Source organism: Mustela nivalis (genome assembly GCF_964662115.1).
Source record: "Mustela nivalis genome assembly, chromosome: 11".
Taxonomy (NCBI): Eukaryota; Metazoa; Chordata; class Mammalia; order Carnivora; family Mustelidae; genus Mustela; species Mustela nivalis.
The window spans coordinates 97,756,985-97,781,735 of NC_139030.1; the positions used below are offsets into that span (position 1 = coordinate 97,756,985).

At 41.3% G+C, this 24,751-nt stretch overlaps 1 protein-coding gene across 3 annotated transcripts in view; it reads right to left on the reverse strand.

The window, feature by feature from the left end:
* PARD3B (par-3 family cell polarity regulator beta) overlaps positions 1-24,751 on the reverse strand; it is a 1,038,672-nt gene that overhangs the window by 305,863 nt on the left and 708,058 nt on the right. For all 3 annotated transcript variants that reach the window (XM_082689121.1, XM_082689120.1, XM_082689122.1), the window contains 2 exons: positions 6,449-6,655; positions 5,474-5,711 (listed from right to left, as the gene is read on the reverse strand). In XM_082689121.1, the coding sequence (XP_082545247.1) occupies positions 5,474-5,711; positions 6,449-6,655 (445 nt within the window). The remainder of the gene's footprint in view (positions 1-5,473; positions 5,712-6,448; positions 6,656-24,751) is intronic.

Below are 24,751 nucleotides of genomic sequence, written 5' to 3' on the forward strand. Positions count from 1 at the left end.
GGGTTCTGGGATCGAGCCCCGCATCAGGCTCTCTGTTCAGCAGGAAGCCTGCTTCCTTCTCTCTCTGCCTGCCTCTCTGCCTACTTGTGATCTCTGTCTGTCAAATAAATAAATAAAATCTTAAAAAAAAAAAGAATCAAAGATCCACATGGCTATTAAATAATTAAGAAATTAGGGACTTCATGCTGGGTTTTCTGCTCTAGACTGTGCAAGATTTTGTTGGCTAAAGGCTATTTCTCTCCAGTGCTTAGAAAAGATCTGCTAGACCCCAGAAGAACAGCCAGGGGCTGATGGCAATTGCCTTGTCTACTGAGTGGGTCTGGGCTTCAGCCTTTGGCCGCAAGGAGCCACAGGCATTATTTCTGCAGTCTAGTGCCATGAAGAGCACAAGGCCCTAAAGAAGCCAACACGTGATGAAAAAATTTAAGCATCTTGATTCCCCAATGTCCTCTTTCAACAGCAGGTAAACAGAGGATTCAGGGAAACTAACAAAGTTGCTAGATTCTTGAGCTGCATATTTTTCCATAATAATTCATGGCTTGTGTCAGAGCTACAGTTGACTCTATGAGGAGGTAATTCTGAATCAGAAAAGGGGCGCCTGGTCGTTCAGTGGGTTAAAGCCTCTACCTTTGGCTCAGGTCATGATCCCAGGGTCCCGTATCAGGCTCTCTGTCTGAGCCTGCTTCCTCCTCTCTCTCTGCCTGCCTCTCTGCCTACTTGTGATCTCTGTCTGTTAAATAAATAAATAACATCTTAAAAAAAAAAAAAAAGAAAAGAAAAGCATTAAGCATACTGGCACCAGACCGCACATTTAAAGATACAAGTTAACAAGATCCCCACAATTTTTTCAAAAGGATCAGGAGTAGGTCAAATTAACTAATGAGCTAAACTCTATGACTACATATCATTAACATGAACGGACGAGCTAATATTAGAAAAGCACACAACACTTAGCATTTTACAAGCCAGAGCAAAGCCCCTGCTAACACATTCATTCGCACTTTCGCGATGCGTAGCTCGGTGAGGAGAGGGAGATGATTTTCGTCCCCACACGTGCCCTTGGCCAGGTGCCACTGTCCACGGCACAACCTGCATTAAAGCTCCGTGTCAGGAGAGTGGCTGTGAAATGCAGATAATGGAACAAATAATACATATTTAAGCCACACATCTACCTTCTAGAGAACCTTATAGCAATCAATCTTTTTTTAAATAAGAAAGAAACGAAGTCAATAGCATCTGAGCAACAGATGAGAATTAAAGCAAAATCTGTTGGCTAATGGCAACAGCTTTTGTGTTCTTTGTTGCTGAAAATGTGCATGCAGCAGCAACTCCAATATGCTCACACACTCAGATGCAAAAGGCTATGGAAAACAGTTGCTATTTTTACACGGGAGATAAAATCAAACACCACCTTTCAGATCTTAATTTTCCTAAAACCGGAGAAGGAAACAACACGGAGTTGCTAGATGTCTAAAGGATCTAGGACGTGTGATTTCCACCATGGGCAAATATAGCGTATATCGGACAACAAAAGGAATGGGTTCTATATTCTGGCAGGAGAATATGAATCGGCCAAAATATAAAGTGAAGGCTTACTTGAGTAATATTCTAGAAAAATGGGATATGTGAGGCTTTAATAGTTTTTATATTTGTAGACTACTCTAGTTAAATCTGTTTTGTTTTTTCTTTAACACCTTAAAGAGGAACTTGTTTTCTTATAAATTACCATGATATTGTAGAAGTACTACTAATAATTATAATAACTATTTTAGCTTTCTATTGATGCTGTAAAAAAATATCATAAACATAGTGGCTTAAACAACAGACATAGGCTGAAGTTAAGGATTTGGTAGGCTGGGTTCTTCCCTAGAGGCTCTCCAGACATACTCCCCCCTCAGCCCTAACTTCTAGAGGCTGCCCTCATTCCTTGGCTCATGGTCACCTCCCTCCATCTCAAAGCTGACAACATTGCGTTCCTCTGCCTCTTTCTTCTTCAGTCGTATCTTCCTCTTTTATTTTTTTTTAAAGATTTTATTTATTTATTTGACAGACAGAGATCACAAGTAGCAGAGAGGCAGGCAGAGAGAGACAGAGGGAAGCAGGATCCCCGCTGAGCAGAGAGCCTGATATGGGGCTCGATCCCAGGACCCTGAGATCATAACCCGAGCCTAAGGCAGAGGTTTAACCCACTGAGCCTCCCAGGCGGGCCTCTCTTCTACTTTTAAGGCTTCTCAGAATTACTTTGGGTCATGGGGGGAATCTGGGATGATCATCTTTATCTTAAAGTCAGATGATCCCCAACCTTAATTCCATCTCTCCTTTGCTATGTAACATGACATATTCACAGGTACCAGGGATTACGCTATGGACATCTTTAAGGGGCCTTTATTCTGCTTACCACAACATCTACTGAATGTGTATTTCTTGCCAGGTGCTGTTCTATAAGCATGTTACATGTAACTAAACATATATAATTCCCGAAATAATGGTATGTTCTATTATTTTTTCCATTTTTCAGATGAGGAAACTGAGGCACATAGATTGAACAGTATGCTGAATGCTACCTAGATAGATAATAGGAGGAGCTGGGATTCAATTTAGCATTCCACATGCAGAGCCTGTCCTGTTTAAACTCTGACCTCCACAAATTCAAAGGCAATTCCCATCTATATATTTGGATTGTGTGTGTCATTGTTATCAGGTGGTTAAAGCATAGCCTGCAAATTCTGGCAATCATAATAATTACCTGGAAAAAGGGCAAGTTTAACATTCAAAATGTCAAATGGGAAGACAGAGTCTATAGAGACCACCAGGAAAAACAAAGCAGCATTTATTGAGACGTGTCCTACTGCTATCAATATTATCTGTGTTGCCTAAATGTGATTTTGCAGTTTCAACGAGTCTCTCTCTTTCCCTATTTATATATAATAACAGATTATATTTATATTCATATATTACATGAATAACAGATATGGAATAGAGCTTTCTGTTTCTGTCTGAAATTTTCATTGAAAATCCCTAACCTGGGGTACCTGGCTGGTTTAGTCGGTTAAGTATCCAACGCTTGGTTTTGCCTGGGGTTGTGATCTCAGGGTCATGAGATTGAGCCCCACTTTGGGCTCTGTGCTCAGTGAGGAGTCTGCTTGAAACTCCCTCCCCCAAATCTGCTCCTCCCCTTCTCACACTTGTATCTTTCTCCTTCTAAAATAAATAAATAAAATCTTAAAAAAAAATCCCAAACTAAAAACATCCTAGGACAAATGCCACACAGTATTTTTTTTTTAAAGATTTCATTTGTTTATTTATTTGACACACAGGGAGAGAGAGAGATATCACACAAGTAGGCAGAGAGGCAGGGAGAAGCAGGCTCCCCACTGAGCAGAGAGCCTGATGTGGGACTCGATCCCAGGATGCTGGACCATGACCTGAGCCGAAGGCAGAGGCTTACCCCACGGAGCCACCCAGGCGCCCCAGCCACCCAGCATTCTTGAGAGAGATATCTCCTAAGAGTTGACTAAGAGGCAGCCAACATCACCTCCCATCCCTTACCTTCGGCCCCTGGATAAAAGAAGGATAGAGACTGAGAGAGAGATTCTCTGTGATGGAAAGTTGTAAGAGCAAAGAAAATAATGGAAAGGGCTGCTTCCCCCCACTACCCCCCAATAAAATAAGTGAGGAGTCTGCAAGATGGCCCCCGAGAGCATTTGAAGACAGTCGTCTGAAAGGAGACAGTCATCCTCCCCATTTGCTTGAGACACAAACACTCACGGCCCCTCTTCCTTCCCCGCGCATGCCAGCTTGGGTTTGGCTCGTGGCTCCAGAGCTGGGGAGGCACAGAACAGGGCTGGACTCTGCTCTGGAGAAATCTGAGCATGTCAGGCTGGGTGGGACATCCCTATGGCAGAAAGGGGGGAGGGGCGAGCAATGGGAACAGGCTGGGTTTTTTTTTTTTTTTAAAGATTTTATTTATTTATTTGACAAAGAGAGATCACAAGTAGACAGAGAGGCAGGCAGAGAGAGAGAGAGGAGGAAGCAGGCTCCCTGCTGAGCAGAGAGCCTGATGCGGGACTCGATCCCAGGATCCTGAGATCATGACCCGAGCCGAAGGCAGCGGCTTAACCCACTGAGCCACCCAGGCGCTCCCAGGCTGGGTTTCTATCACTTGGAGGGGCAAGAGATAGGCAACTCCTGGGAGCCAAGTAAACATAAGCATCTCCAACTGACACCATCTAAGGCTATTAGCTGGGGGCTGGGGGGAACAGAACACACACACACACACACACATAAAACCTCAGGGTGTGGTTCTGAGGTCAGAGGCTAAGGGTCAGAGGATCTCAGGATATCAGTAGAGATAAGTTTCTCCTGTTTAGTGACTGGTACAGCAAGGAGCCACTGAAAAGTCTATAAAACTCGCCCACAAAGGCTCCCAACGGCCAGATTATACCAGATCCAGACACCAGTTAAGGACAATTCCACCCTGGTTCTACAACTGCCTTTCCCTTCCCCCTGGGTCCAGAGACTGAGAAGCAGGAGAAGGTGGGATCTTGCCCCCACATCATCTTGGGGTAGAGACTTGAGGCGCAGGGAGGGGAAGTGTCGGTTAACATTAGACTGGCATTTTAGACCCGAGGCAGAGGTTGTTTTAAGACCCAAAGTGACCAGAAAGCCATCGGCTGGAGTGACATCACTGAATCGTGGACATTGTTTCAGCATCAACAAAGCACATTTGGAATTAGCTGTAGGACAGGAGCCAAAGTTGGTTTCTGATGGTGCCCTTGGGGGCCAAGCCCAGCGGCTGGGCTGGCTGCATCTGACACCGCGTCTCACGACCCCACTGAGTCAGGAGAGCAGGTCCGCTGGCCTCACTGTTAAAGAGAAGACAGGAAGGCTTGGGGAAGTGAAGCACCCATGAAGCCGGGCAGCTCACGTGTGCAGGGTCACAGACCGAGGACGGGGTGCTCCGACCCTAGAAGCAGTGACCTCTCCACTGTCCGCTCCCCGCTTTGCAGATGCTAATGTGCTCACAGGCCTGGCCATGCACCTCCAGTTACGGGGTGGGTGAGTGAGCTCCGTCTACTCTGTCTTCTTTAAGTCACCTGGGGTGTCGTACATGCCATGGCGGGGGACTCCCTCTCACCTCTCGCTTTCCCCACACTGAGGACGCATTTAATTCACCGCAAAAACCAAGGCCTGTGAGCACAGCCCATGTCTCTCCCAGGCATCAGCCGTTCGTTCACAGCAAACTGAACACAGCCTCCTGGCATCCCGGGGGGACCTCGGGGGCCCCCGAGGAAGGCTCCTTCTGCTTCTGTGGGAAAGGAACGAGTGCCTTCGCCATTGAGATTTTTATGTACTTAGCTAAAAAGGAGGGAACACTTGCCATTGTTTTCTGGATACACACAGATCAACAATTTCACCAGGAAAACCCCAAAAGCAAGACCAGGCCCGCTGTGCCTTCGCAGCACGCCCCTACCTCAGCATGGCACCGAACCCTTTCTTCTTTATTTTCCTCTCTGGGTCTTCATTTTCCTCTTTTAGCTTTTTCTCCTTGGCTTTCAGTTTGCCCTTTTCCTTCTTCTTCTCCTTCTCTTTCGGCTTTTTGATTTTCCTGGCTTTCTGCTCCCCGTCCTCCAGCTCAGGGCTCCCCTGAGGGACAGATTCACAACTCAGAGCCCCTTGGCCGGAGTGAGAGCTCTTATCAGACAGACCGTCTGTGCGGAGAGAAAAATCAATACATGCGGTCAGGGGCACTGACGGTTAGTGTATCAAGAAAAGTCAAATGTAAAATACAGAGGGATGCAGGAACCACGCCAGAGTTTTACCCTTGCACGTGGCTACTTGTACCCTTTGAAGAGACAACTGCCTAAATCTGGTTACTTCAAGTAAGGTTTCCTGTGGGGAGGAGGGAGCAGGGTGGGTGGTTCAGCCAGGGGTATGAAAGGTTTGATCCATGGCACAACACGAATATCTCTGAAAGACAGCTTGTTAACCTCGATTGGCTCCGAAAGCCCGTGTGCTGGCAAACAAACAGGGCGAGTTTATTTCCAGGAGAGGTTTCTGAGGACACATGTAACCCAACTGCTTTTACCCAATTAATGCAGTCAGTCCTCAGGTTGAGGCTCCTTCTAATGACTCGAATAAGAATGTCAAGAAATGCATACTTAGTGCTCCCAGCCTAAGGGCAAATGACAGTTGGTCCTTGTAGGAGAGTGAAGGGGGACATTTCTTTAGCGTTTGCACTGTCGAATAAATTGCATATTGTGTCAGCCAATTCCACGTTCGTTAAGCCAAAGGGCAAAACATCTCAGGAAAATGAATTACTTTTAATATCAAAAATATAATTGTGATCCTTAAATCATTTTTCTTTGTCATTAAGCACATATCCTTGGCTATGATTCGCGGATGATAATGAGATGAAGAAACCGGGTAAGGAGGCCCTTAGTCCTACCGGCTTCGAGCTCTTCCGGTCCGTCGTAGGATTTGTCAATGGCCGCCCGGAAACTCTCGTTGCAGCCCCGGCCGCGGACCATGTGCGGCCGGGGCCTGTGGAAGGGAAGTTCGTTCTTCCTGACCTCAGCGACCGCAGTCTGGAGGCTCTCCAAGGAACTGGACTTTTTCAAACCCAGAGTTGGACCGAAATCTTTGCTTGGAGAGTCTGGAAAAGAAAGGGCAAAAATGGACCCTTTCCCCAAGGAGGCATGGTGTGGTGTAGTGGAAAAGTCTGCTGTTCCGGAAATATTTGTTTGGGCATCTTTAAAAAGGGGGTTTCTGAGTGGGTGGGGTTTGGGGTTCGACCCCAGCTTTGCCAACCTTGACCAAGTGGCTTGAGTTCTTGGAACCTTAGTTTCCTTTCTTTGTGCGTGAAGTTGTGGTAAGATTTAAAATCATAACATATACTATATAAATATTCCTGTGTGTATTCATGCCCATACACAGATATCTATGAATTTGAACGTTTCTAGCAGTCTACAGAGATTGTACACGCGCACACAAACACACATACACACACACGGCATCTAAGATAAAGAGGGCTTCTCTCACAGTGCCCATCCAAAGTATTCCCTACATTGTGGCTTTTTAAAGATATATATATATATATATATATATATATTTTTTTTAGAGAGAGAGAGAGCAAGCAAGCTTTGGAGGGGGGAGAGGTTGACGGAGAGGGAAAGTCTCAAGCAGACTCCCGGCTGAGCACAGAGCCCAATGCAGAGCTCAGTTTCATGACCGTGAGATCATGACCTGAATTGAAATCAAGAATCGGACCCTCAACTGACTGAGCCACCCAGGTGCCCCTACATGGTAGCTTCTACCATTTCCATGATCATTTTTGTGATTCTTGAGTAACATACTAAGCATAGAAATCAACATTGAAGTGATCGTAATTTTTTATGATTAAACACTTCACTCTAGTGGCTATTAATGTATCATGAATGCAATTCATTTAGTCAAAAAATAAATAAAGCAAAGCAAGAAAGAAAATAACTTTTCTGTGTCAATGCTTATTGTCCAAAACTGTATTTCTATTTGGGTATCTAGAAAAAAGGTAATTTTTTAAGTGTAATTATGTAATTCCAAACAAACAAACAAACAAACAAAAAAACTCCCAAACCTAAGTGAATTCTAGTAATTTGTTTTCCGATATATAATATCTTTCATTGGCACCATTTGGCCCTGTAGAAGCCCCCTGCCCCCATGCCGTGACCTCCATTCGCAGCCACAGTCAGGCTTTCTGGTTGGCTATAGCAGGATTAGGCTATTTAAATACCAGCATTACGAAGATTATTTTAAAGATGGAAATAATTCTATCAGGGTGCCTTTCCACTGGGGCGACATTCACAATCCTCTCCAGTTGTAAAGGAGGTTATTACCACATGGAGGCCACATCTGCGTTTCTGGGAATAAACTACTTTGCAGTTTTTCAACAGATACAGATTGAGTACATACTAAGGATTGTGTACATAAAGTACCTTGCTCAATGCCTCTTTTCTGTATGTTCCGGATATGTTAAACATAGAATAATAATAATTCTAATAGCTAACATGGCATGACAAGCTTTGTCCCATTCTAAGTGCTTTACCTGTATTACCTTCCTATAATCCTGGCAGTTATTATTGTTAATCCCATTTTATAGATGAGGGAACTCATGCACAGAGCAGAGAAATAACGGCTGTAAAATTACACACTCACTCCGCATCAGAACTGGGAATGTCCTTAGGCAGCCTCACTCCAGCATTTCTGATCTAAAGAGAAACTTGGCCTCTGCCCTCAATTCGATTAGAGTCAAGCTACTTAAACTGGCCCACAGAGTCCTCGTCTCTAGAAGAAGATCATCAGTCTAGATTAGTCCCGTGAGATGGGCCAAGTAGGCAAACTACAAAGATCAGATGTTCCTGTAATTCTACTTTCATCATTAACTTCCAGGAGGTAATTCTGCACTTTGGACAACATACATGATGACAATAAACACTGCATCTTATAGGCAACAGTATATCTTGGATCAACCCAACCGAGATGAGCTTGAGCGAAAAAAAAATTACAAGAGATTTCGGGGACAGATTTCAGATGCTACTTGCAAGTCACAAACACTGAGACTATGTCACTACTAAATTCAAAAAGAGGCATACTTCTAATATTCTCAGGAAGGAAGGCAAGTTGAAGAAACAGAGATTGGATAAGATCGTTTCTGACAAGAAAACAAAAGGCAACATAGAGGTTTGGGGTATTGAAGCAACAGTAAAAGCTTTGGAGTTTACAGAAAATATTTTATACCATCAACCCCTCAGGATGTCTGACGTGAAGTGTGGTGAAAACAAGAAGATGAAGAACGCTATCTGAGAAAGCTTAGCTCCTCTGTCAACAATAGTAACCATCTCTTATTTATTAATTGCCATCCAAGAGATTATATTACAGCCCAAACTGTAAGTATTCATGTCAACCTTTTGCAGTAAATTCTACGGAACATGAAAGCAAATAAATCATCCAAGATATAAGGCACGCTATCTAAGAGGAGCTCATCCAATGCTCAGCAAGAAGTCATATTTGAGAAGGAACAAATACACTGTGACTCATTCTAAGCAAACTGAACATTAAGGATTCATGGATTTTGCTGGATTAATAGAGCCAGGAATTAATTCACTTTACAAAAATAAATAGAAGCCACAAATTAGAAGCATCAACTGACGTTGGCCAAAATTACAACCTAGCTGTATTGGATGTAGTAATAGTAAAATTAAAAGCAAAACTGCTTGAGTCCTGGGTTGTAAATGTGATCTCAGGGGTTGTCAGGCTTGGAAGAATTGTTTCTGTTTATTCCTGGGGAGTCAACAGGATGCAGCGATGGCAGGCTGATGTGAGAGAGGGAAGTCTGAAAGCTGGAAAGCCTTTGCAAGAATTCGCAGGGGTATTGAACTGAAGTTCCAAGTGAACGAAGATTCTGATGTGGGCCTTGACCAGGATTACACATCCCTTCTAGGTGTCCCAGGGCTTCCAATAAATGGGCACATTTAATCCCTCTTCCCTTTTTCTTACTCTCACCGCTTCAAACTTAGGTTGACATTACCTAGGAAATTCTGTAGCTTTTAGAATGGGAAGATTCACTATTTTTAGCCTAACCATTTACACCAATTATATTTTTTCTAGGTTCCCATTAAAAGTAGAGGTCTCTCTGAAGGGATAATGTAAAGTAATTAATCAAATTCAAAACCTCAGTCATTCTATTCCATTGAAGTCATCCCAAAATATGATGACGCCTCACATTTTCTCTGCAGTGGATGTGATATTGGCTGTGGCTGATTGGAAGCAATTGTCTGAGAGGGTGATCTATGATTACCATGTGTTATCAGTCTCAGGATGGGTGGACTCTGTCCAAATTCGAGCATTTACTTGTCCCATTTTGAGCATCTACAGAACTAATCTTAATATGATTGTTCAATGATTTCCAGGCCAACCTCACTTACTTGCCAATGCCAGGGAATAAATCTTCTTTCTCACTTTATTAGTAAGGCTTTATTATTTTAACTTATGGCTTCTATGTCCAGTGACCATGTTCTCTGAGAAAACTCATCTTTCCATCAAAGAACACAAACTTGACATACACAAACTTCTTTAAACAAATGATAGAATCATTATCAAGGGTGCTAGAAGAGGGACCTTACATGATAAAAATTATTCTCAAGGTCATATAATAGAAATATTCCCTTAAATTTCTCTGTGCCAAATTTTTCCTTAAAATAAGTCCTCAGAAAGAGTTATCACTGACTTTTTTTAAAGATGCTATAGCACTTTCAAAGATTCATCTGTTCCTAAAGGTAGGAAGGGCTGGTTTGACTGAGTCCCAGAAGCCTTTCCCACAAACAGTAGAGGGAAGTTTCAGGATCATGCCTTTTGGTCCACCAAGCCAGAGATCGATCCACTACTCCCTGTCATCCAGAAAAATCCAGTGTTAGGAAGAGAATGGGTGCAAGGATTTAAAGGGCCGAAGACTTCTCTGTGTGAGCAATGGGCATGAAACAGGTAGCGTGGGAGCTACTATCTAAGTCAAGAGGAGCGCCTGTAAAACGGATCCTTCACACCCTGGGAAACCACGGCCCCCACCTTCTAGGGAGAACGTCCCATGTTGATGTGTTACAAAACAGAAAGTCCTTGCTGGAGGACTATCTGGATGTGGACCTCAGTTTCTCTGACTCAGTCTTGGATTCCTGCCCTTGCCCCATGGCTGCAAACCACTGTTGGTTCCCTACAGGCATGTGATTAGGATAACAGAGAACAGAAGTCTGGGGTATTGTAAATAGTGAGTAAGAGGGGACACTGTGAGACATGCCAACAACTCTGCCACTTGTTTCCTGAGTTACTAACCCCTCCATGCTTCAGTTTCCTTATCTGTAAAATGATGGTAGGACAAGCATGAAAGAGGATTTGCCACATGGTCTATGCTCATAAAACAGTGGTGACAATTACTGTCACCTCTAAACATCTGAATAAGTGAAGGCCTAGCAGAATTCATTTGTTTGGGTTCCCCACTGCATTCTTTGTTTTTGTTGTTAAGTTATATTTACTTATACGAGAGAGAGAGAGAGAGAGAGAGAGAGCAAGAGCGCATCCGTGTGCGAGCTAGAGGAGGGGCAGAGGACAAGGGACACAGAAACTCAAGCAAACTCCGTGCAGAGCATGGAGCCCCCCTTGGGTCTCGATCTTACCATTCTGAGATTAGGCCTGAGCCAAAACCAAGAGTCAGATGCTTAGCCGACTACACCACCCAGGTGTCCCTCCACCACTGCATTCTTAACTACAACCATTCCTTCCACAAAAAGCTGATGAGGGTTTGCTAAAGAAATAACATCATTTATTTTTTATTCAAAAGTTGAACTGATTTTTTTTTAAACAACTCCTTACATTTTTTTTTCTTTTGAAATAGGGTATATGTCCACATCTGTTCACTGCATATAGAGACTATCATTGGGAAAACCGAGAGGGGAGGAGTCTTGGTTGCCCTTTCCTTAAGGCTGTAATCATTTAATTAGTCTGAGATTTCACTGGCAATATTTGAACTTCCCGTCCTAGCATTAAAATCTTGCAATAAGAGAACGCCTTAATCCAGAAGACCAGTAATTGGATCTTCCATTATTGATGAAATTGCTTCCAATACATTCTTATTAGAACATAAGGAATTATTTTGGGGAAGGTATTCACTTTTGTATATGTGGCAAGTTTTTCTCCCAGCTAGAGCCTTATAATTAATAAATACTTATGATAAGTTAAGAATAAATAATGTATTAATTTGCACATTTCAATAACATCAATGGCCCTCAAGGCACTTAGTGAAAATTAATTAAGTTAGTGTTCCTCCCTCTAAAATAGAGGAATTGTGCCCACTAGTAAATTGGGGATGAGAATGATTGCAATGCTATTCAGGGGTCACAGCATGAAACTTAAGAAGACCGGGAATTCGGCAAGATAGCTTGCTTTCATTATCAATTTGGCATTGCTGTATTATGAGCAATGAACTTGGGCAAATACAATAGAAATGCTTTACTTGTTTCATGGGGAGTTGTGATGTGAAATTAATAGCCTTAAAACTCTTTGAATGAAAAACTATTATAAATTCCAAGTAGGAAGTCACAACACCACTTTATTCTCCAATACATCCCACTTTGTCTTTTTATTTTAGATTACACTTAACTGAAAATTTTGTATATTTGATTTTTTTAGTAGTTTCCCTAGAGGCAAAATGTCTTATGTGCTTGAATAGATATCATTGCAAATCCATTAGCCTAGGAAAAAAAGTTCCCCATAATATCCAAATGTATAATCTCTCAAATTATGTTATCTGTGCTAACTATGTCCATAATGGGCCTAATTACCTTCCTGCCTATCTCAGTATTCCAAATATTGATCATCATTCCAAGCTTATCACTGGGTCCCGTTTCCTATTCATTACCATAGGGCATAATGTAATCTGGTTTATACATTATCTGCTGTCATTTGGGTCTCAGTTCTTTTACTGGCAATTTCCAAGTTCTCCAGGAGAAGAGATTTTTCTTTTAAGTCTCGTAAATCCCAGGGTCTTTCATCATTTCTTGAAATTCATGTCAAATGTTCAATAATGAACTTCTCATTAAGATTCATAGATTTGCATAATCTCTTCTACTCTGTATCCAAACATTGTCTATTTTAAAATGAAAATATCTAGAGAAAATATGGGAAGATTAGGTGAACAAATAAAACACATTGCTTTGATGATGAGTGTGGGCATGGCCCTCCCAAAGTCCTTCAAATCTTTGCCACGTGCTGTTACACAAGCTCGTTGTTACTGGAAGTTCATTCTCTTACAGACTAAATGTTGAAATCTTATGCTTGATTTTGGTTTCTTCCCTGGACTCAAATGATGGGCGACAAAGGTAGAGAACAGTGAGTTTACTGCACCAAAAACATTCTAACGACACCTTTTTCCATTTATTGTCTCTTTTGTGGATAAGGGACTGGAGTCTGGTTCAATTTAATGGGTAAATTATTTAAAAATATCTATATATAATCATATTTCTGGGTAGATTCCACTGAGATGACTAAAGAACTAGATAAACCCATTCCCAAGAACTGTTGGTTGTGATCTCTTGCATTCCCTCTTATCTAGCTTATTAGGGAAACTCTTACCTAACTAAAACAACAACAACAATAATAACTCACAATTGGCATTCAAAATAATAATTAATTTAAAAATTGGATAAATAGCATTATCTCCAAAAGGGAATATGGTTAAGTAAAAGAATCAAAACAAATCAAAGCTAATTTTATTATTTAATTGAGGGGGAATAAAAGGCTTATTTGAGAGTCCAATGAACTGTCTAAAGTAGCAAGCTTTTCCACCTGTGAAACAGGATCAATAGGGTTGATAAATGCCACCCATCACTTTCTTAGTCCTGTTGACTTGGTCTCTTCAGCACAGGGAAGTACTACACAAATACTTGTTGTAGGGATAAATGAAGAAGGTGAAGGGTGGTTACAGCACATGGACGCCCCTTTTCTCCAGGATGGGGAGGGCGAACCAAATTTTATCAGGAGAAACACACCTCCGAGTTGCTTCACTTCCTCAAAGCACTCAGAGTCTTCTTGGTTAGTATAGCCCTTGGGTTCTTTGGTGTCACTTTTAAGGGTTTAATAATTATTGCCCGAACTATCACTATTCATTAATCTTCTCTGTGTTTCACCTTTTTATACTAGTCATTCCCTTTGCTTAACTTCTCTTCTTGTAATATTAACCTTTTCTGCCATTTCTACCTCCTTCGAGCACAACTTCAGTCTGGTTTATAACCCCTGCAAGAACACCCTTATTTGTCTTCCGGCTCCTTCTTGTGTACTTGGGAACAGGCTTTCACTCTGAACACAAGTTGTGTCTGTGATTCCACTCGCCGCCCCACCCTTTCCTTTTACCGTTTACTCTTTGTGTGGCTTGCTTCCACAGCACCTCTTTCTTCTGCTTTTGATTGTTGAGTGGCTTCTGCTCTCTGTGGTTATCTACTATAGAACTCTCAAAACAAAGTACAACATAAAGAATTCTAATAAGTCTCTTTAAAACCATTAGCATAACTAAAAGGTCAAACTGATTGATTTCTTGGATGGAGACTTAGAAAGATGTTTTTACATGATGTTATGTAAATTGAGTACCTGTATCTTTTAGGGTCAAACATTATTTTTGCACTTTTGCTTTACTATTTTCTCTCCTTTTGATAGCTGATTGTACTCAAAAAAAAAAAAAAAAAAAAAGACCCACTTCAAATTCTCAGTGACTGAGTTATTTATAGACCTGATAGAAAGTGTGTTTTTCAGTTTGGTGTGGATATGAATAACAATCTCTCTATGGATATATTTTAAGTAAGATTTCAATTTAATGTTAAAGTGTCAAGCCAGAATTAAGTCATCTATCAATGAGTGACTACTGAGTTGTTTTATGGTTCAGAACGGTGCTTGGTCATAAAGGTAACAGAGGATAAGTATAATAGTAACAAACACTTCCTTGTTGCTTTATAATTTCCGAAGTTCTTTCCTATACAGCATGAGGTCATATCATACACCAGTGATTTTGCTCAAATTCACTTGTACATTCACATTCAGAGAGAGCTCAAATGAAGGAAGGTGGGAAAACAAGACAAAATAACTTATGTAATGGGAGTCATTTCAGTCACAATCCATCTCAGTGAGAGTAGACTCTAGAATGAATGCTTCTCAGACAAGGCAGGAGTTTGGATAAATGAACTGTTTCCTGTGAATCTACGCTTTTACTTTTCCGTGTGGGTAAACACTGTGTCATTTTTTAATTGAGATATAATTGATAAATAACATTGTGAAAGTTTAAGGGGTATAAATGATGACCTAATATACATATTGTCAATTGATTATCACAAGAAGGTTGTTTATCACCTCACATAATGACCATTTTCTGGTGTGCGTGGTAAGAACATTTAAGATCTACTCTCTTAGCAACTTTCAACTATATAGTACAGAATTGTTAACTATAGTTTCCATGTTGCACTTAGATTCCCAGAACATAATCACCTTATAATTGGAAGCTGGGTCCTTTGACTAATGTTCCCTATTTCCCCCATCCCTCGGGTCCTGGCAACCAACATTCTGCTGTTTCTATGAATTTAGCTATTTATGATTCCACATATAAGTGAGATCATATAATATTTGCCTTTCTCTCACTTATGTTAACTTAGCATAATGCCCTCAAGATCCATCCATGTTGTTGAAAATGGCAGGATTAGCGATTTCATTTCCTTCATAAGAGAGATTGCTGGGCCACACAGTAGCTCTATTTTTCATTTTTTGAAGAATCTCTATATTGTTTTCCATAGTAGCTGTACCAGTTTACATTGCCACCAACAGTGCACAAGGGTCCCCTTTTTCCCACATTCCATTTCTAGTCTTTTGGCTAACAGCCATTGTAATAGGTATGAGGTGATGGTCTCTACTTGTTGCTTATGTCATGAGCTGCTTACGTCATGAGGGAGAGTCATTCTTGAGTTTCAAGATTTCTATCTTCTATAGGTCCCCATGTTTAAACCCAAGCCTATCACTTCAGCTGATGCTTGACTGAAGAAACAGCTATCTGTTGCAGATATTTTGAATTCTGTACTTTAATGTGAGTTTGAACAATTCTCCATAATATTTTATGATTTCCCTTTCCCTGATGACTTGAGAACCATTCTTGATGGTTCTTATCTCATGTAAATCTCAGAACAACCACTCAACTCAATTCTCTTCCCATTCCTTTTAAAATTCCTTGAGTTTGCAGACAAAGAAATGTTGGCCTCCTGACTTGGCAGAGCCACTGGGATGCTCTACAAGGCTATCTTTACCTCAACAACCCAGGGAATTAAGCTCCTCCCACTGTTTTTGAAGCCTCAGAAATACAAGATAACGTACCTACTTTCCTCCAAGATGTTATTATCTGTGTGCTGAGCAAAGATGGACACACATGAAGTGATAACACTAGATAATGAATAGATGTCCCTTCCCATTTGTGAGGGACCCATCTGAGGATATATACAGATTCCCAAACTCTAGAATATAAAAACATTTGACTCCAGGTTCCTCAGAAGTGGTATGTCCAATGGGTACCATGTTATCTCTTCACTCCACTAGTTAACTGCTTCTTCGCCATTCAGTAATAACTTAATCTTTAGAGCAATGTTATAACAAGCACCAGTCTGGCATCAGACCACTTAAGTTCATTTTCCAGTTCCAATCTACACTAATTATGTCACCTTTGATGCTCTCAATCCCTCTGTGACTCAATTTCCTCGTTTGTAAATTTTGTAATTTGTAAATTTGCTATACATTTTACAGTTTGTTACAATGACAAATTTGTAAAACTTGTAAACCAGAGATAATGACTGCACCTTTTTTACCGGGTAGTTAGGGGGACTCTCTGGGAAGAGCCCAAACATGATGCCTGGCACATATAAGTATTCAGTAAACATTAGTTTGTGCCATATGTCTTCTTTTATGAGCAATGTTTACACTCATTAGGAGGATTTCTTTACAACCAGCAGAATGCCAAGAGGATTTCTGTTCCATAGCCATATACCAAGGACCTGTGGTATCATTAGCTTTGACTTTCCCCTCTTGATGCAAAATGAATTATTTTTGTATTGTTTAAGACTCTTCATCACTTTTCAAATTATCTTCTATACCCTTCACTTTTTCCAATAGCCCCAAAACCTTGTTTCTTGCAGAGGTCTTTTCCACACAGAACCCAAATGCTAAAATCACTCGATGGGAATGCCCATGCCTGGGCCAAGGAAAGAGCCGGGTGACTCTTCTCCCTCAGACCGACACATTACATCATCAACAATATGACAAACCAGACAGTGCCATAGACCTTTGGGGTCATGAGGCAACAGACAATACTGAACCCTACAGAACCAAGGACGTTGATATATGGCATAGTTCCTGGCTGAGCGGTGTGGGCATATGAAAGTACAAAGAGGACAAAACACCCTGATCCTCGGTCACTAGCTAATGCTACATGAACAAAGCAAGGCTCGTCCTTGAAGATGAATCAGACACGGGCAGGAGAAGTAGGAGGTGAGCAGTTCCTCCACAAAGGAGGAAATACATGAGGAAAACCCGATATGCCTCTTTGGTGGTGGCGACAAAGGATGGGTGGAGTGAACGGTAAGGGAAAGGGACTATATTGGGGATTGGTGGGAAAGAAGTCAGGGTAAAGGAAGACATGAAGGGCCTCAAACTCTGGCTGAAAATGTGAGACTGCAGCAGGAGGGCAACGGGAATCCTTTAAAAGTTCTTCACCAGCAGAAGGGCTTGGTAATATTGGTATTTTGAGAAAAGACAACATAGAAGAAATATATAGGATAAATTAAGGAGAAGAAAGACCGCTGTATTACATGGTAATGGGACTCACGGCAAATAAAGTATCGTGGTCTTCACTTTCTTCCTGTTAACAATTCAGATTTCGGGCTTTTGTGAAGCAATTTCTTCTAAAACATTTTTAGTGTGGTGAGTCATCTTTCCTTACAGCGAGTGGAGCTACTTGCCTTAGACATTTCTCTGACCAACTGGGAGAGGCAGAAGAAACGTGGGCTAGTCTACCTGGGAAGAAAGAGGTGCTCCTGGAAGTGTCTCTGTGAATGGGTCGGACAGGGGCACTGCCTGCCATCCACAAGCTTCTTCCTGGCATGGCTAAGCTGTGACTGCCACAGCCAGACCCGAAGCTATCTCCTCTAAAGCACACTTTATTATATTGGGTAATACATAATGATTAATGGGCAGTAAAACTAATAACATGGGGGCACACAAAATAAATGAGGTGGCAAATATGAAAAGGAAGTCCCACTTAATGTTGTTGTGAAATCTGACAACATGCTGGAATTTCCCTATAACTCAGCCTGAGGAGCCCCTGCCAGCAGGAAACAAGGTTACAAGAAGGTGGCATTTCCATTAATAACTCCCACTTGGGGAAGTCTATGATCAATCTTTCTCGTACCGAAATTCTTGCTGGACTGTAGTGAAATTTCAGAGAACATGGAGATGCTGCTGCATTCTATGTCAGGGAAGCTCCTGGAGGAAAGGAAGGAACATCACAACTTGCTGGCTATCTGGACTTGCCCTTTTCATCTACCCCTGGTATTGACATTCATTTTTTTTTTTTCCCTACCTAGCATTCACCATTCCAGATGGAATGGGCATCTTGTTTTTTGGGGGAGGCGGTTGGGGGGAGTTACTATGCAGCCCCTACTTCACCTAGAAGTGTGCCTATGACCCAGGCATAACTGGTCAGTCAATTGCATCCCCCTGGTTGGTTTGGAGGTAAGTTGTTGGTCTACACAGGGCTAATTAGAACTAACCCTGCTAGACTGACCTGGAAAAAGCCATCTTATTTTCTACTAGGGTTACTGGGAGGGTAAGCCTGGAGCTGCTGAGGGCCATCTTGCTTTTCCATAAAAATGAAGTCCAATGAGAGGGACCAGAACTGGGAGAAAGAGCACTGTTGACACTGACACCCTACATCCAGCCTTCTCTTTACGTAGATGCTCCTCTGAACTTTTCAGCTGCCCTATTCAACAGACTATTTCTTTTGCAAAAGCCAGTTTGAAATTGGTATTTTCCATTGTCACCTAAAGAGTTGGCTTAGTCCCTTATTCTCTAATACTTCTTCTACATACCAACCACCAGTTGTTTCCCCTCAGGTCAGACAGATACTTGAGCAACAGGGAAGGTTGTTCCTCAGTTATTATGGTGAAGAGATCATAGGTACAGATCGGATCAGAGCGGTGAGAACAAGTTCTGATGTTAGTCTATAAGTGGGCATGTTGTCATGTTACCAGGTGGGTTTTATGAGAGATAAATTTCCCAACAGAGACAGATCAGTTTGTATCAAACTGATCTTTTCCTCTTGACCCCTGACTCCTCTGTGAAGATGGGACCATTTTCCCGATTATTTCAAATAACGGTAGACATACAACTAATTGCTATACACTTTGGAAAAATAGAATGGCTTCTGAAAACAATAAAATGAATTCTTGTTATGGTTAACCAAGGGTTCAAACAACCTACCTACAATTGCACTAATTAAATGCATTGCTTTGGGTTTTAAAGTTAACCTAATTTCTCTCATAAGGCACTGCTCTTCCCATTGCATTCTCATGGCTACTCAACAGAGGCCACACATGGGGGAGGCAGTGGAGCTGCGGCACCGGGGGTGGTGTCTGTTTCTCCAGGAGGGTTTGCACTGTATGACTATGTTCCTGTCAAGCTTCTCTTTAATGACATTTCTAAATAAATGTGAATCCCCCCAATTTTTTTTTTTAAGAGAGGGAGAGAGAGACAGTGAGCGAGAGACAGTGAGAGAGAGAGAGAAAATAGGACAGGGTGGCAGGGTGCGAAGGAGAAAGAGAATCTTAAGCAGGCTCCATGGCTAGCACAGAGCCTGACATGAAATGACCAGAGATCATGACCCGAGCCAAAATGGAGAGTGAGAGGCTTAACCAACTGAGATACCCAAGTGCCACTGCAAGAAACACCTTTTATGTGGACTTAGCATTGAAAGACCTGAGGTCTAGGCAAGTCATTTAACTTTTCTGGGCATCAGTTTTTTCATCAGTAATAGTGGGAAAGTGAAAAAAATATGATATTGATGATGACGAAAACAGCAGCAGCAGCAGCTACCTGTATCTGGTACATTCCAAGTGTGCGGGTGTCTGTACTCATTTAATTATATGAAGTATATGCTATTGATATCCCCATTTTATAGCTGAAGAAATTGAGGCCCTGATAGTAAGTTAAATAATGTATCTAAATTACCAGTAATGCCAATCTCATGAAATTTTGTTGTGATCAATTGAAATTACCCATGAATGAGGAAGCCACAGAGCTCCAACATACTATGTGTGTGGTTGTGTCATGTTGCTGTTAATAATAAAAAAAAAAGGTGGGGAGGGTGTTCTCCTCCGCATCTGTTATAGACATTGGATTTAAGTGATCCCAAGAAGATACAGAGAGGTATCCGACTGTGAACACGTGTTTATGGAAGATCAAAATGCAGAATTCAAAAACATCCCCAAACAAGGTGGAATATGGTAAAATGTAGAGTGGGGGATAGGAGTCAGGGGAACAAAAGGAGACTCAGAGCTGAAATGGACTGAGAGATGGTCCTAGGGACTGACCGGGAAGGAGGGAGAGCAGAAGCCTGAGGAGTGGTGGCAAAGGCAATCTGCCTGCTGCGGAGCGTTCGCGTGGGGCGGGAGGCATGCCGAGGTGAAGATGGACAGAGAGGATGGAAAAAGAGCAAAGACCACACTCGAAGCCAGATCAGCAGGTGCGTGATTGATCCCACCAGCAGTATGAGACCTCTGAAGTCTGCGACTGTGTCCAAACTTCGTCACTCAAATACAGTGCTTATTTCTGGGGACGATAACCAAGGCAGGGCTTTCTGTTTGTACCATGCACTAGGTGGGACTCATTTGGCCCACAGGCATGTGACCTTAAGACCCAAAACTGGGATGGATTTTTTTGTTTTGCCTCAACAACAGTAACAACAAAGCTGATCTTTATTTAGAACTTACTATGTGACAGGCTCCGTGCCAAGTGCTTGTAATGTCTGGATAGCCCAAGAACGGGTTTTCCTCATTAATCGCCTTTTATAGAAGTCACCCTCCCTGATCAGAAGCCCTGGTTCTGCCCCAAACATTGTAGAGCACTATTTTACTTTTGGTAGTTAATTATAATAAAAACACAAAAATGTATAGCTTTTCTAAAAAATATATATATATATCAAAAAGAGAGGACTATTGGGTGCACTGCTGATGCTGCCCCCCACACACACACAAAATCTACTTTTGTTCTTTTAATATCAACTTTTGAGCAAACCAAATGTCATGTGTTATTCTCCCTGCCTTGTTCTGGGTAAGAATTTAGAAAGGAGCTGTGATGTATCATTAAATAGTTTTTCCCATCATCTTATGGCTGAGTTATTGGCACTAGATATAGCCATGGGGGGAAAAATAAATGTTTATGATGATTTAAAAGACCAATTATAAGCCTCTGCTTTATTCCTTACTCAGCATCCTGCATGGCATGTAAAAACAGCAATGAAAAAAAACACTACATTGGAAATTTTAGCTGAGGAGAATGTCAGCTTTCAGTTACACTTAGAGAATAAAAAACATTAGGATACCATTAACAGTTCCAGAGTAATGGAGGCAAAGTGGGATTGTTTTCTATTATTATTATTACTGCTATTAATGGGTCAGAGCATTGCAAGGGAGAAAAGCTGGGGACAATCCATACACTTTCAATAGAGCATTAACTCTTTCAGGTCAAAAGGGGGCCCAGCCAGCCGACTGTACCAGGAGGTTACTAAATGATACCCTGGTGGCCTCGAAGAATTTATCTCCTGTCTAAAGAGCCTCACTTACATGTTTCTATTTTCTGTATTCGATCTCCACGAATATTCCAGTAAGAGAAAAGGTTAATTTGCAGATAATTATTTAGGGAGAGAGGGAATATTTTTTAAAGCAGAAAAACAAAAACAACCTGTCACAATGCATCAGTCACTGTGTGCAAATCTGGAAAAGGATAATGAGCCTTGTGAAGTAACAGAATTAAGATGAAAAATTAGAGGTGCAAGATGGAATGATTTTCTTTCAAGGGAAGTACCTGGTGAAATAATTTTTTCCCCATTGTTCATTTCACGCGATTTCTATGTGACTAAGTACAGCTAATCCTGTCTCTTTCCAAAAGTTAATGTCAGCTACTCAAATAATCTGCTTTCTTGATTTAATTGCATAGTTTAACCTCTGACATAACCTTTTAATTCACACCATGACAGCCAACCCGGCAGAAAGTTTTTCTAGGAATCTGAGTAACTTCCCCAAGGTAACAACTACTTTCCCTTTTTGGGGGGTAGAGAGGGGAATATTCTGCCCAAGATCATCAAATCTGCCACAGCTGCTCTCGCTGTAGAGGTGGCTTTCTTACTGCAGGGAAGGGGGGATTTGTTGGGATATCTCGTACGTTAAAAGTTACATGCACAATAGTGTCAGTATACTTAACATTACGGAACCATACCCTTAAAGAGAGTCAAAATGGTAAGTTTTATGTTATGTATATTTTACTAAAATTAAAATGTCTTTTTTAAAATTGGTTCTTTTAAAAAAGCATGGTTACTAAAAAGGGGCAGGATATAGAACATTGATCAAATGATATTTTGGTTAATGAAAGTGTGTAGTTCCAACTTGTTTCAAATAGGGTTGTAGAAAAAAAAAATACTGTTTAACATTTGAACATTTTGCTGCTGTTTAGTAAATTGAAGTGAATTTGGGGAACAGAATTAACGAGAGTACTTGGCTTAAAACGCTAGGAGAAGGGTGCCTGGGTGGCTCAGTCATTAAGTGTCTATCTTCTGCTCAGGTCGTGATCCCTGGGTCCTGGCCCCACACCGGGCTCCCTGCTCAGTAGGGAGTCTACTTCTCCCTCTCCCTGCTGCTCTGCCTACTCGCTGTCAAATAAATAAATAAATAAACTCTTTTTAAAAAACTGCTAGGACGGAAGTCTTCGTCTACAGTAGTATAAGGACTCACACCGTCCGAAGGCTTTGATTTTAAGTGAAGACCAAACAATGATTCCGGCAGAGTGGAACCAATGGACTGTAGGCAATTAAGGTGGTAATATTCTGATGTTGTTTTAACACTGATTTTTTTTCCAAATTATTAAGAAAGTTTCTCCTGTTTTAGCAATTTAAGAATCACGGTTTAGGGAAGCAACTTATTTTAATAGCAAGAAATTTAAATATGGCTTGTGTTTGCTATTTATGTCACTGCAATATTCGAAGAGGAGACAATTATTAAGGTTTATGTTCGAAGTATCATTTGAAATGCTGCGACAGAGTCTCTGACCACAGATACTACAAGGATTCTTCAGTAGGCTATCATCAAGAGATGAAGAAAGAGATTAATAAGGTGAACTAACAGACCGAGTCCAAACACGTGCCATTTTAGATTAAATTCCTCGGCAAAGAAATATAAAGACGGGGAGAGGAATCTCCTCATTCAGTATTTCTCTTTGGTTGTGGGCATTTTTATTAGAATTATTTCAGTATGAGTTTCTTCTCTTCATAGCTTGGATTTTTTTTCTCCCTATGGTGAAATGATAATTCTTTGCTTATATAACCTCACTAATGCTGTATCAGAGTTTTGCTGCATGATCAAATAAAAGGAGGTCTAGAGGTTGAGAAAAGAAAATTTGTTTAAACAAACATCTTGATAATTAGAAAACTGATGGGAAATTCTCTGCTTTTCTACAAAGAAAACCAAAGCTATGGATATGAGATGTGCCTAAGTAAAAGGCCGGAAGCCACACAAGTACGACGTTCCCTTCTGTCCTCAACTCTGAAGACAAGGCAATTTCACCCACTGATACATTTCAGGGCTACACTTGTGTATATTTCTTTCTCTTCCTTTTTATGGAAAATTAGGCCCTTTCAAGTGTATACACCTGGCCAGGAGGTGCATTACTGGGCTATTTTAAGATGAAATGGTTTTGATTTGCTGATCAACCCAGAACAGTTCCCCCTCCTCAGTGGACAGTCATGGTAACTTTAAAAAGTGAAGCACTGACATTCTAGAAAAACTCTCCCCTGGATGGTGTTCAAATTGGTCGATGATCGGAAGTATATATTTTCCCAGCTTAGGAAGAAAAGTAGATTTCTCGGTTTGTCATAAATGCAGAGAAGAAGGCTGTGCCTGGGACATTTGGACTTGTGTGGAACTGGTCTCTGGAATGGTCTCTGGCCCCATCCTACTCTTTGGGTGCCTGGTGCCCTGTCCCTCTCTTTCAAATAGTGTGCAGTATCTGAGACGCTAAAGTAAATGTTTATTTAACATGATCAACCCAAATCCTTCTTCTCCTCTGGCCTGCCCCCCACCCTTTCCTGCACCTGTCTGCTCTCGCATCACGGAATCCTATACCCCTGAAATGTTTAGGACTTCATTTTATAGCTGCCTTTGCCCCTCCCTACCAGGAGAGCAGCCACTCTAATTTAAGAAGCCCTAAATATTGTTGCCATGGGTGACACAAGAGCATCAAGAATGGTGGAGCTCAACTAATAAAAAGGCTTTCACAGCATTTCAGCCTTTGCTCATAAGTAAAGTTAAAATTTATGGCTTTTAAAATACTGGATCTGGAAGAGGTCAGGTTAAACGGCTGCTAGTAATAAAAGGAATCAATACGCCACAGCATCTTGAAACAGCCAGCGAACTAAATAAACACTCCATCCAAATCCACTTGGCCCTGAATTAAAAGAACATAAAATACTGTATTTATTTGGTTTGTTCCCTATCCATCAAAAGCTTGCTTTTTGGGGTCTTCACAAATTCTACCCAAGAAAAGTATCAAATGTTTGTTAGCCAAATGGCAATTATAGAACATGTCAAGGCTTTGGGTAATTAACTAAGTGTTACTTTATCAGGGAAGCACTTGTAGATGAGTTTACTATAAACACACAAATAAGACAAACAGCCCAGCCTGAAAAGACAACAGACTTTCTGATCCTTATTTACAAAACTGACATGGGAATTTGATATCCTCTGAGAACCAAAGCCTTCCTCCAGGAAAAAAGAAAAGGGGAAAGAACAGTGCCTTTTCAGTAGTTCTTTTCTCTCGTGCGGAACTCTGAAATTCAATCTTGATTTTTGAATGAAAATGAAACCATTTGTAATAAGGAACAAAA